We start from the raw sequence: 11786 nt of genomic DNA on the forward strand, positions 1-11786 counted from the left end.
TTACAGCGACTCCCATACATCCTACCCAATACTAGAGTTTCAGCAGCCAAATTCAGCATAAAACACATAAGCAGATGCAATCTCTACTTTTTAACAGTTCACAAACTGAAGCTAAATATGCAAGAGTGAATTTTTGCATATTACTCTCACTGAAAAAGCTAGAAAATTTTCCAGATACCCAACAGTATTGAGGTTTGAGGCAAAGTTGAAAAGGATGTTGATAAAATCCTGAAGAAGCAATCTGCCTGTGGACTAAGAATGTCCATGTAGGGTGTTAAGTGTGTGTAACAGAAGGAAGATGTCATACCTGCCTGGTAAACCTCCTGATGTTGACTGGTCTTAAGTCCTGACCCCATGACATGGTCCCTGAAGATGGACTACTGTGTAAAACCCTTCTTTTCTGCAGGACTGAGCAAGCTGCAGCTTACATTTTTCCTCTTAAGTCAAACAGGAAGTCTGCAGCCAAGTTGGAGAGTGAACTCCTGAGAGATCTCCTGAGCTCCAGTTCAAACTGGATTTCTAAAGACCATCTTTTGCCTCCCCTTCAGTTAAGAATCTCATTCAGGCTTCATTTTCTTTATAGTTTTTCCATAATCTATGACTTCAGCTTTTCATATACCAAAACTGTTCATGGCTCATGTCAACTGATACCTATGCAGACAGGCGAGGCACAGTGAGAACGGCCCCTCTCTGCAACATGTGCAGATTGTCTAGCAGTGTGCTGAGTGGAGCACTGATCAAAGGCAGCACAGCGGAGCTCAGAAGCTTCAGTGAAATGTCAGCTGTGCTCCTAGTATCACAGCTAGCATCCACAGAAGGCTGGAAGAGCAGAAGAAAGGGAGGAGGAGGGAAGGACAGAGGCTTTCAACTTCAATGTGAAGTTATTTGATTCAGAGTTGGAGGATTTACCTTGTGTATCTTCAGCCTTATGTATTCTTCCCTCAGAAAGTTTCACAAACAAGGTTACATCATGACATCTGATGTGTAATCTTTACAGAATAATCAAGCATTTTGCTCTTTCATTATCTTGCCTAACAGCAGGCATTTGCCTACACAAGAACGAATCATCTTAGGACATCAGACATAGTCATTACAAGGATAAACTTCAGTGAGGTAGGGAACAAAGATACTCTGAGAGCACAGGAATATTCTCACTAGCTAAAGAAGATGATTCATCAGGAAATGTTAATGTAGGGTCACAGGTAGAAAAGTAATATTCAGGCCAGAAGCACAAACAAGCTGGATTTGTTTGTCTTAAACCTAGCTTCCAGTATTTGCTTTTTTTGCCTTAGTTGTTTATGGTGATTTCAGCTTTTGGTTAAGATTGTCCTGAATTGATCATTAAAGCAAACTACTGAAAGAGATCTAGCACTGGGCTTATATATCCTAGTTAATACAAGGCAAACATGACTGCCGAGTAGATTCAGCCAAAGACAGACCAGTGGGTTCATCTGACCCAAGAAATACCTACAATTACTCTTTCATTACTTTGCTGAACCCTATTAACTTAACCCAGAACTTCCTAATTACCAATTCTGGGCCAGCAGGAAAAGCGCACAGTTGATATGGGCAGATATGGTGTGGTTTCCGTACACTGAGGGAGGAGAACTGTGCTCCAGTCAAGAACACGTAAGGAAGGAGATGTATCTTCTAGAAGGATTGCACTGCTTCAGCTTTCCTGAAGATGATCGTGCTCTGTGCGATATGCTTTTAGCACTTGATGGATTCACTCACAGTAGCAAAGCATCTTGAACCAAATGGTGTTGGACTCATGACCAAGAGACTAACGCAAGAGTTTTCAGGTCTGGCTGGATTGTCTAAATTGACCCAGGATGGCTGCATACTTTGCATTTTTTCACCTGGCTACACAGGGGCAATTTTCTGTGCCAAAATGACCAGTCTCCTTGACATAAAATGAAACAAAATTAAATAACGCACTCAGAGCTTGTTCTGCACAAACTATTGCCAAACATGAGGCGGGTGGGCCTCTCCCTGTAATATTAAACCTCTCAGCACTCACGTTATCCCACCTCAGAAGAGTTATGATACCATATGAAAAACATCATTCACGTGAAGAAAAATTTTCAGTCTTTTACTCCAATATTTTTAAGACCATCGACATGAAAACGCAACTCGAACACAACAGGGTGACGACAGATAACATAGAGCCTATAAGTCATAAGCCACACCTGATTAAAGTCGCACTCCCTCACCTCCCTAGCCGTACCTTCAAGCGAGGGCTGCCCATGCTAAGTGAGGCCCAAGCGACCGGCCGCACACCACCACTGACCCGCTGGCCGGCCGCTGCCCCCCCCCCCCCGGCCGCCTCGCCTCGCCCCGCCTCGCCTCGCCCCGCCTCAGGACTGAGGAGGCGCCATGCTGCGGACTGCCAAAGGCCGCAGCCCCCTCACCCCGCCCCGCCCCCGCTGCCCACCGGGCTCCGCCGCCGCCGCCGCTCCCTCCTGGCTGTAGCGGCCGGCGCCGCCCGCGCGCCGCCTCGCGGCGGCAGCGCCCCTGCGGGAAGGCGCGGCCCCAGCGCAGGGGAACGGGCTGGGTCTCTGCGCGCACGCGCGCGCCAGGCCGGCACCGGCGTGGCCCCGCCCCACCGCGCATGCGCGGCGGGAGTAGCCGGAGGAAGCGCGCGGCTGGCCGCGGCGGCGGGCCGTTGGTGGTGGTCGCGGAGCGCTCCCCTCCCTCACGGCCGCCGCCATGGTGCTGGAGAGCCTGGCTCGCATCGTCAAGGTCCAGCTGCCTGCGTACCTCAAGCGCCTGCCGCTGCCCGAGAGCGTCGGCGGCTTCATCCGCCTCACGGGTAGGTGGGGGGAGCGAGGGGGGGCCCGGCGGCCTGGACCCCCTTCCCGCCCCTCCGGCGCTCGCCGGCGGCTTGAGGGGCGCGGCGGGGCCGGGTCGGGCGCCGCGCTTCTGCCTGGGCTCCGGCACATTCCCCCGGGCCCGTCCCATGTCGGGCTGCGTCTTCCACTCCTCGCTCCAGGCATCGCTCGCTTTCTCCCGGCCGCGCTAAACAAGTTATCTGTTACAGAAGGGGGGGAACCCCAAACGTGAAGTCGCCGTTAAACCGTTTCAGCAGGGAAACTATCCGACAAGACGCTTAAGATGCCCTGTGAGGTAAAACGTAGTGATAGAGTAAAACGCACCAGGCTCCTCGGCCCCTGCTCGTTTGCGCTGTACTTAAAATTCCTCTCTGTGCAAGTACCAGCAAGTCAGAGGCCGTGCATGTAAAGAAAATGGGATTTTAGCTGAAGGCCTAAAACACTGCTGCTTCATTTGCTTAAAAGGTTAAAAAGAGCGTCTATACCGAGTTAAAAAAAAATATTATTTCTGGGAGCCTGCTACATACACCAAGTTAGGGTTTTTTTTTAATTTAATCATTTTTATAAGTATTTTCTGGGTGAGGGAGTGAAAATACCTATTCATTAATTATAGCTCTATCACAGAACAAACAAGAAAGAAAACTAAATACTAGCAAATTCTGTGTTCGGTGCACTTTAGTGCTTAAATACTAGTAAATTCTTTAGGTGTTCAATGCATTTCAGTGCTGTGCAAACTGGAGCTGTCTGAGCCCAGGTTCAGCTGTGATAATACAGCCAGAACCTCAAGTAGTGTTAAATGACAAGATTAGTGTGGTGATAATAAATAAGAGGAATGCTCTAAGAGAAACGCTCTGGAAATAGAAAAAGTGTTCAAAGTGTAGAATCAACCTTACATGTTTATCTTGCAGCACTAAGGTATATGACTTTAATAGTGCTGGAAAATTATTTAATTTAGAACAGGCACAATTTATTTAAAACCAGGCTTGAGTACTTTTTTTTCCAGAATGTTTAGGCTGCTTGTAAACTTTAAGTCCCGTTATCTTTCCCATGACAAGGAAACCCATTTTAAATGAACGATTTTTCTTTCCCTACAACTACTCTCTCATCTGAAAATGCTGTTAATTATTTTTACTGAATAGAGAAATTCAGTTGCTACAAAGTTGGGAGGAATGGGATACAATAAGCTACAGAACAACGAGGCTTCTCATATTCCTAGTATTTGGCAGTTTCCTACTTAAGTCATTGCCCTTTTAACCACAGGTTGTACTTAAATTTGTTAAGCTTAGTAATGCTTGAGTTTAATTTCTTCTTGCTTCACTTGTCCAAACATACGTTTCTGTAATAGGATTATTTGTGCAGTCTCTGTATTTATTCATACTACATAGTAGTAATATAATTTATTCTGAAAACCTCTGGTCAGAACTCTTTTTTTTTTTAAATGAAACGATCAATGGGGGAGAACTGTTTTGCTGTCATGTTACATACCTCAACAGTCAGCTAGACCAGACTAATAGCTGCTGTTGTGCTTGTATATCTTCCTCTCAGGGTGGATATGAATGAAAATGGAGGAGAAGACAGCAAAACTGTACAAGTTGCTTAAAGTTATGGCATAGGGTAAACACAAGATGGTGAGTCTTTTCAAAAGGAAATCATAGGAAGCCATCTCCTAGGCACCTAAATTAAAAAATTATCCTCCCTTAGTGCTTAAAAGTTTTTGAAAGTCATTGAAACCTCATTGCTCATTGAGGAGTCGTGTACTTATCTGCACTCAGAGTCAGTCTAAAGTTTCATCTGAGAAAACTGGATTTCTTCAGCAAGTGCAGCCTCTTCTATATTGTTGTTGTCATCTTAGTCTGTCCTGTCCTAAAGTCATAAGCCTGTAAGAGCAGGGGATTCCCAATTCTGGGAGTTATTTTGCAGCAGCAACTTACAGGATCATATCTATTGAATTACTGTTAGTGAAAGACTGTTAGACAATAGAGAAGATTAGATTAATATTCTCTTTTTGTGTTTACTACTGCAAATTACAGAGGAGCATATTCTTTGGCAAATGACATGTCAAGCATTTTTCTTTGCTTCTTTTTGGAAAGTGGGAAAAAATACCGATCTTAAAACATTTAAAGTGCATTAGTATTTGTCCTTTGGTGGCATCTACTGAACTTAGTCAGGGACCAGCACTATAAAACACTTGCTAGCATAGACCTTGTTCACAAAGGCAGGCCAGAACCCAAATCTGGAACAGTGCAGTCCTTTGCTCGTTCGCTTTTATTGCTTCTGTAAACCTGCATTAGCTTCCAGGCAGGTGCAACTTCAGTTCCTGTAGTGCATCAGCCGTAGAAGCAACAGACCAAAAGTATAGGGAGGATCCTTTTGTGTAGGATATTATATAGTGTACTGATTAAAAATCTTGAGAGAGCTGTTGTCTGTCGTGACCTCACTAAATCACAGTGGAAAACTGCTTGCTTGGAGACAGGAAGACTGTTAACATCCAGTGCAAATCTCCTGAAGGTAAAAGCAATGAGGAAGGAAGGAAAGAATGTTTGACCTTGGGTTCGAAAGTGGATATCTAAATCGTCATGCTGCTGCTGCTGCTCAGATGCCTTTTTCAGTTTCTTGTCATAGCTGCTTTACCCTTCCCTTCTCAAGTTCACTGAAATGAACAGTGTTGTCTCGTGCTGCCATTGCTTTTTATCCTGGTACATGTCATTAAAACGGCATAGACATTCACCTCAAAATAGCATGTGGTCAGATTTTCGAGGTTTCTGTAACAATCTAGGTGTTAGACTTCTTTCCAGAGACATGATACAGTCCTGTGTGGGCTGTCTTACACTTGGCCTACATGTTAAGAGGGACTTTAATGTAACAAGCTGCCAGGCAGGAAGGAGACAGTTTTGTGGATCGTCTTTTACGGTACTGAGGGAAAGAAGGGTGATACCATGATAACAGTCTTCAGAACCCATTTGAACCATGAATGTGTCATTTGCAAAGTGGCTTGCTAACCTACCCATAGCTTTGGCTTTTAATTTATTTAAAGTGTGCTATGTCGCTATAAGGACTGTCACCTCTCTACCTTCATAAGCTAACAGACATATTAAAGTGGTGTGTGGAGTCCTCTGTGTTTAGTTTGTGTAGCAATGTGAACATCTTTACGACACCCAAGCAAACAACAGAAAACAGTTAGGATAGAACTGCTTATTAGTTCTGAAGAGCATGTAATTGAGTAAGTAATTTGAATTTGCATGAAGAATTTTATCAGTTTAGAGACTATACAATCACAGTTCCAATCTCCATTTTGAGTGGTAGCTAATGCTTGTTAAAATTTTGGCTTGCAGTTGAGCTGTTACTGTAAGAAGTTGCTTTTGGGTCTGCATAGGGTCATTTCCACAGAAATTAGCTAAAACATAAATCAAAGTAAAAGATATCAAAGGAGTAGTCGGTGAAAGACAAGCAGGGACCACTTGCTTTGATTTGACTCTCAGTGACTGGCCAGTCCCTTTCTGTTCACAGTGTATGTGTTTATTATTTTTTGGGGGGCTTGTTACTGTTGGACTAAATGTTAAGACAACCTCTCCTTGAAAATGTAACTGTGGCCTATGGTCTGTGGCCTCAGCTTCTTGGAATTCTCTGGGCATTCCTGTTTCAGTGATGTTCCTGATACTTTCCAGGACTTATCTTTGGGATTGGTCTGTGTCTAACACAAGTCAAGTTTGAAGACTAACCTCTTCGATACTCTACTCTCCATTTTTGGCTCCAAAGACTGCCTCTTCCCATGCAGCAGAACTGATAAAGAATCTCCAGAATCAATGTAACTGCTGAATTCTGAGTTATCAGCTGTGAAAATAAACAGTCTTGTGACTTGCCTTACATCTGCTTCAGAAAGGTATGAATGGCTTCAAAAACACAGAGCAGCTTACAGTTGTAGGAAGATACCGCTGCATTAGTTTGAGTGAAGCTTTTCTCCCATCCCTGCCCACCCAATCCAAAGATTTGTGACAGTATCTTGTCTCTCATGCCCTATAAGCATGGTCACGTTGACTTTGTGATCTAAAAGTATGAGCTTCTGGCAGTCTTTTGGCAATAACAAGTCAGTTTATGATTAGTGTTCACATTGGTGTAATTGAGGGCTTTCCAGAGACTCCCAGATTAGAAATATGTAAAGAAATCATTGGCTAGTAAGGACAAAACTCTTTATCAGCAGTTAGCATGATATAAATATTAAATAATAACCATGATACATAATATCCTTGTACTTCCTATTCCTGTTTGTTTCTAATTTCCTTTCTCAGAGAGTACAGCTATCATGTTCCTGTTTCGTTTGGATGAACCCAACTGGTTATGAGTCTCCCATAGTCATGACTACTGTTCCGATTTTGATGGTATATCAGGGAGTTTCAAGCTGTATTGAGATGCCACTTGCTGTTTACTTGCTGGTCTCCTTTAACAATGTTTAATTCTGATGCGAGACATTTCCTTTCTGTGTGTCAATCTTAGCCCAGTTGTATTCATCACACACTTGATAGGTGCCCTGCTTCTGGTTATGGTGCACCTGTTGGAACATCTGTTCTGTCTTGGAATTCAGAGTAGCTTTGTAGAGATCCACCTCTTTGCCAACAGTCAGGTTAAATACTCGATTTGGAAATTTTTTTCAGTGACCAAATATTTTTCCTCTCTTCTAAAGTACGTTCCAAGTCAGTCTTTCACATCAGGTCAGAAAGTGCGCTTGGATTCCTATTGATGGAGTGTTCTGGAACGGTAATGATAGAAAAGACCAACAGGCACTGCTGTCCAGGAAACTCAGTATTTTGTGTAACTGAACACGTTTAAGTATCTCAGTATTAATTGTTATTATTTAGGGCTTACAGCATTTTAGGGGAACTGAGAAAAGAGCAACAGAGATTAGTCTATTGCAGTGACTCTTAGCAAATTTTGTCAATTATTGTGCACAGGGACTGCTGCAAGTGCAGGTGTGGAAAGACTACTGAAAGTTCTTGCAGTGCCTTCAGCATGTATACAGTTGTGGTGCATTCCCAGATAAAACACAGTAAGTGTGGCTTTCATGTCAAAGGCTGTAGAAAGCTCAAACAACATAAAACTAGTCCCACAAAGTATTTTCATTACATGGTGTACTTCCAGAAAATTGAAATTTTTAAGAAAATGCCACTGTGTTCTAACTGGTAAAGTATTAGCGTGAACGTGTCCTCTGTTGTTACAAATAAAATCAAGCTATACAGAATAATGTAACTTCTGAGAACTACAACCTACCTAGCATCCTTAGCCTGCTCTATTGTATTTCCTTTCTTGTACATCTTAATCTCAAAAAACAAACTGTAGAACAAAATTTTGCTATGTTCTGATCCTAAATAATTTAAAAGAGGAACTTGATTACAGTGTCTTGTCTTACAAAGTGCTTGTGCAGCTATTTGTGCTCCAGCTCATTACACTTCTTTGTTTCTCATTTGAAAACATTTTTAAACTCTCTTCCATTTCTGTATAAGTGTTTAGATTTAATGTATTCTCCAGAAATTTAGAAAAATGCTCTCTCCTTTATTTCACCATGGTACTTAAATTACACTGGAGTATTGTTACAGCATGTTTTGCTGGAAAAGTGGATCCACCTTCAATATATATAGATCTTATGCTAGGTGCTGATGAATTTCTTAAAAAGTCCAGTAAGTCTTTCTCTCACCAGTATGTCTAGATTTACAATGATGTAGCAAGGCAGCTAAGTCTGCAGAGGATACTTGAATCTCTTACCTGTACTTAAAAGAAGTTCCTCAGCTTGGTAAAAAACAATTTTCTGTGGCTTGACTTATCTGATCTCGGGACTCTTTCTTTCTCTGTGTATTGTAGAAACTGGTTGCAGATCACTGAGCAAACAGAGCTCTGAAAAATAAACCAAAAAAGATTGGTGATGGTTTTGCTAGTGCTTATCTAATAATCTGTATAATAAACTTGGAACAAATAAAATGAGGAAAACTTCAAGAAGCTAAAAATCTGAAATAAGCAATTAAAAATTGAATTATAAAACATACTGAATAGTTCTTCATATACAGAATGTTAAGATACTGGCACTGAATATACTTACCGCATGTAATCACGCCCAGTTTGCTGGTACACAGTGCTGGTTTACCTTGGGTGAGCAGTACTCCTGTAATTTTTAGGGTTCCTCGTTTCAGTACGTCTTTCATTTGGTTTGGATTTATTCTCTTCCATTGAGTCATCTTCTAGAGCTTTAAAATTAAACTTCAGATGAAATTCTAGGAGTCAAATTTTTACCTTGGCTACAGTAAAACCCAGGTTCTTAATCTGGGTTCTTAATCTGGGTCTGTCTTCTTAAGACTTACCCACAGAGTCTTGTTTGCACTCAGAGCCTTGCTGACTGAGCAACCCCATTCCCTACCCTAAGCCTATGTCATTTGAGAGTAGCTGATGCTGCACCATACTGAAGTGGTGTCAAGAGGCAATCTAAATTCCACCTGTCTTTAGTTTCAGAATGGCTACGGTTATTGCCTTTCCTGGGTGTGCTGGCCTTGCTCGGTTACCTCGCTGTTCGTCCATTCCTCCCCAAGAAGAAACAGCAAAAGGATAGCTTGATTAACCTCAAGATCCAGAAGGAAAATCCAAAAGTAGTGAATGAAATAAACATTGAAGATCTGTGCCTCACTAAAGCTTACTGCAGGTGTTGGCGTTCTAAGACGGTAAGACACTGTGCTACTGTAGGATTAGAGATTGAAACTTGCATATTTTTATCAGTGCTTTAGTGATGAATTTGCTATATGTTGACTTGTTGCTTTTCTCTGGAGGTGGAACATGGTTTTGGTTTTTGAGACTGGCACAGTTCTTATTTTTCTCCACTGTAAACCTATCTGCATGCAGAAAGAAACAGTAGAAACTTGTAAGAAACACAGTAGGGTTTTTTCTAGAAACACTTAGAGAGTGACCACCTGTGAGTAGATTAAAACCAAGCAAGCCTTGTTTAATATTTGGAAATACATTGTAACTAATTAGAAGATAAACTACTCTATTTTGCAAAAACAATACTTAGAAAGTTGTTCATAGTAGGATGAAAGTATGGCTGGACCTGTGTTGGTGAGGGAGAGCATATCCCCATCTGGTCCTGAGCAGCCAGTAGATGACTGGTCTGGATAGTCTCTATACCCCAAATCAACTAGATGTACAGGAGTATTTTTCATCTACCCTCAATTTCTTTTGAATGTCCTGACTGCATGCTGGTTTTGTCCTCTCTGGACCAAATGCTTTCCTGTTCTAACAAAAAAAATCTGCCCTGGACCTAAGAAACTGCCTCAACTATTCTTGCTTCAGGCTAATCACTTCAGCAAAGTATCTCAGCTTTCCTTAAAACAGTACTTTCTGGTTGCAAATGATTAAATCTGTTAAGACCACTTTTACTAGTTCTACAATAAACCTTAAACCATTTATGGCTGCTTTGCTTGTTCTTTCATGGAAAAGGCTTTGTCCCTGACTTTGTGTCTAAGAACAGCTAGTTTAGGACCTTAAAAACTTAAGTTACCTGTTAGCAGTGGGTTGTTTTTTCCCTTAGTAACATGTGTCCTGTGTCTGATAGGAGACAGGGAGTTTGTTGTTGAAACGGGACATACTAGGAGGAACTAGCAACATTATCAAAGTGCTCTTGGCATAGGGGGAAGTATAAAAATCACCATGCAATTGCGGTACAGAGTTACACTAATTCCTCATGTATGTTTTCTTCCAGTTCCCCGTCTGTGATGGCTCCCACAATAAGCACAATGAATTAACAGGAGATAATGTAGGTCCACTAATACTCAAGAAGAAAGAAGTATAGCAGATGCTTAATCCACTAGATCATGATTGATAAAAAGTCTTTTTATACTGTTGTAGTTGCAAGGGACAGCATTTTATTATGTGATTGGTATGATTTAGTCTAATGATTGCTGTAGATTTCTTTTTGGAATAAACTGCATTTAGACAGTACTAAATCTGTCACTGTTTTAATACTTTATTCTGAGAAGAATTATGTCTGCTTTGTAAAACTGTAAAGTAACTATCTCTGTAAATAAGTCGTTTATTTCAACAATAAAATGACTTCCTACAATTAAGCCTCTTTTGTATGAGCATGCAGTTATAAAACTGGCACTATTTCCAAGTGACAGACGTGTACCTTTCTGTTGATTTTGTTCTGCTGAGAAGCCATGTTTTATTCTGCTTTTCAGGAACAAATTTAAGTGCACTTAAGTGGGAGGAAAAGATACTAAATTCATCCTTTGTGAATATACGTAAGCATCCCACTGAGGGCAGGCAGCATAGCGATGTTAAGTTATGCTAGGTGAAGGTCTGGCCTGTGCCTAAGTGGACAGTTTGTTAGTCTCATGCAAAGCAGCCCAGCTCAGACAAACCCCGCACAGCTGGAAAGTCTCATACAGCATCCTAGGTGGAGTGCTGCAGTTCTAGACCATATGAACTAAACTTGAGCAGGTCAGCCACTAACATTATCCCTTTATTTTGGGCCCCTGTGTTGATCATTCATAAGCTTTTGTAAGAGAAGCACAAATTTGCTTCTTGCAAGTTCATTTGTACTGTAGTGGGGACTTTCATGGGAGGAATTGGTTAAATGACAGAACCGAGAAAGCAGAGCTGAGCTGTATTCTTGGCTTGTTACCCATTCAGAATGATTATTTGGGCAAGTCAGAACCTTGCTGTGGTATGGCTTAATTTCAGATGCAGGTAAATAATTGCTACTTATCTAACTGCTAGACTTCTAATGAATTCTTCTAAAGTGCTTTATTCTCCAGTGAAAGACTGTATTCATCAATGTAAAAATAAAAATTTGTTCCATGCTATGACTTTAGACAATTGTACTAAGGCAGATTTCAACTGTTCCTTGACAGCATTTCATTTGACCCATTGTTAGGCAGGTGGGAAGCCCCAGCATGGTGTGCCATTGTCAAAGTTGATCAT

General features: G+C 41.7%; 1 protein-coding gene and 1 long non-coding RNA gene across 2 annotated transcripts; both read left to right on the plus strand.

Moving 5' to 3' along the window:
* Positions 1-2601: 2601 nt before the first annotated feature.
* CISD2 (CDGSH iron sulfur domain 2) lies at positions 2602-10923 on the plus strand. The gene is made up of 3 exons (XM_030014940.2): positions 2602-2812; positions 9318-9529; positions 10564-10923. Exons 1-3 carry the CDS (start codon positions 2710-2712, stop codon positions 10651-10653), a joined length of 405 nt encoding a protein of 134 aa, XP_029870800.1. The 5' UTR covers positions 2602-2709; the 3' UTR covers positions 10654-10923.
* LOC121233328 lies at positions 2901-7864 on the plus strand. The gene is made up of 3 exons (XR_005932468.1): positions 2901-4459; positions 6497-6711; positions 7778-7864. It is a non-coding gene; the product is annotated as an uncharacterized LOC121233328 (long non-coding RNA).
* Positions 10924-11786: the final 863 nt, after the last annotated feature.

Source organism: Aquila chrysaetos, chromosome 1 (genome assembly GCF_900496995.4).
Source record: "Aquila chrysaetos chrysaetos chromosome 1, bAquChr1.4, whole genome shotgun sequence".
NCBI classification, from domain to species: Eukaryota; Metazoa; Chordata; class Aves; order Accipitriformes; family Accipitridae; genus Aquila; species Aquila chrysaetos.

Bases quoted from the DNA above. Each gene is read 5' to 3' on its own strand.
- CISD2 (XM_030014940.2), top strand. From the start codon at position 2,710: ATGGTGCTGGAGAGCCTGGCTCGCATCGTCAAGGTCCAGCTGCCTGCG. The intron at 2,813-9,317 runs GTAGGTGGGGGG...ACCTGTCTTTAG, and splicing joins CGGCTTCATCCGCCTCACGG to TTTCAGAATGGCTACGGTTA. The intron at 9,530-10,563 runs GTAAGACACTGT...GTTTTCTTCCAG, and splicing joins GGTGTTGGCGTTCTAAGACG to TTCCCCGTCTGTGATGGCTC.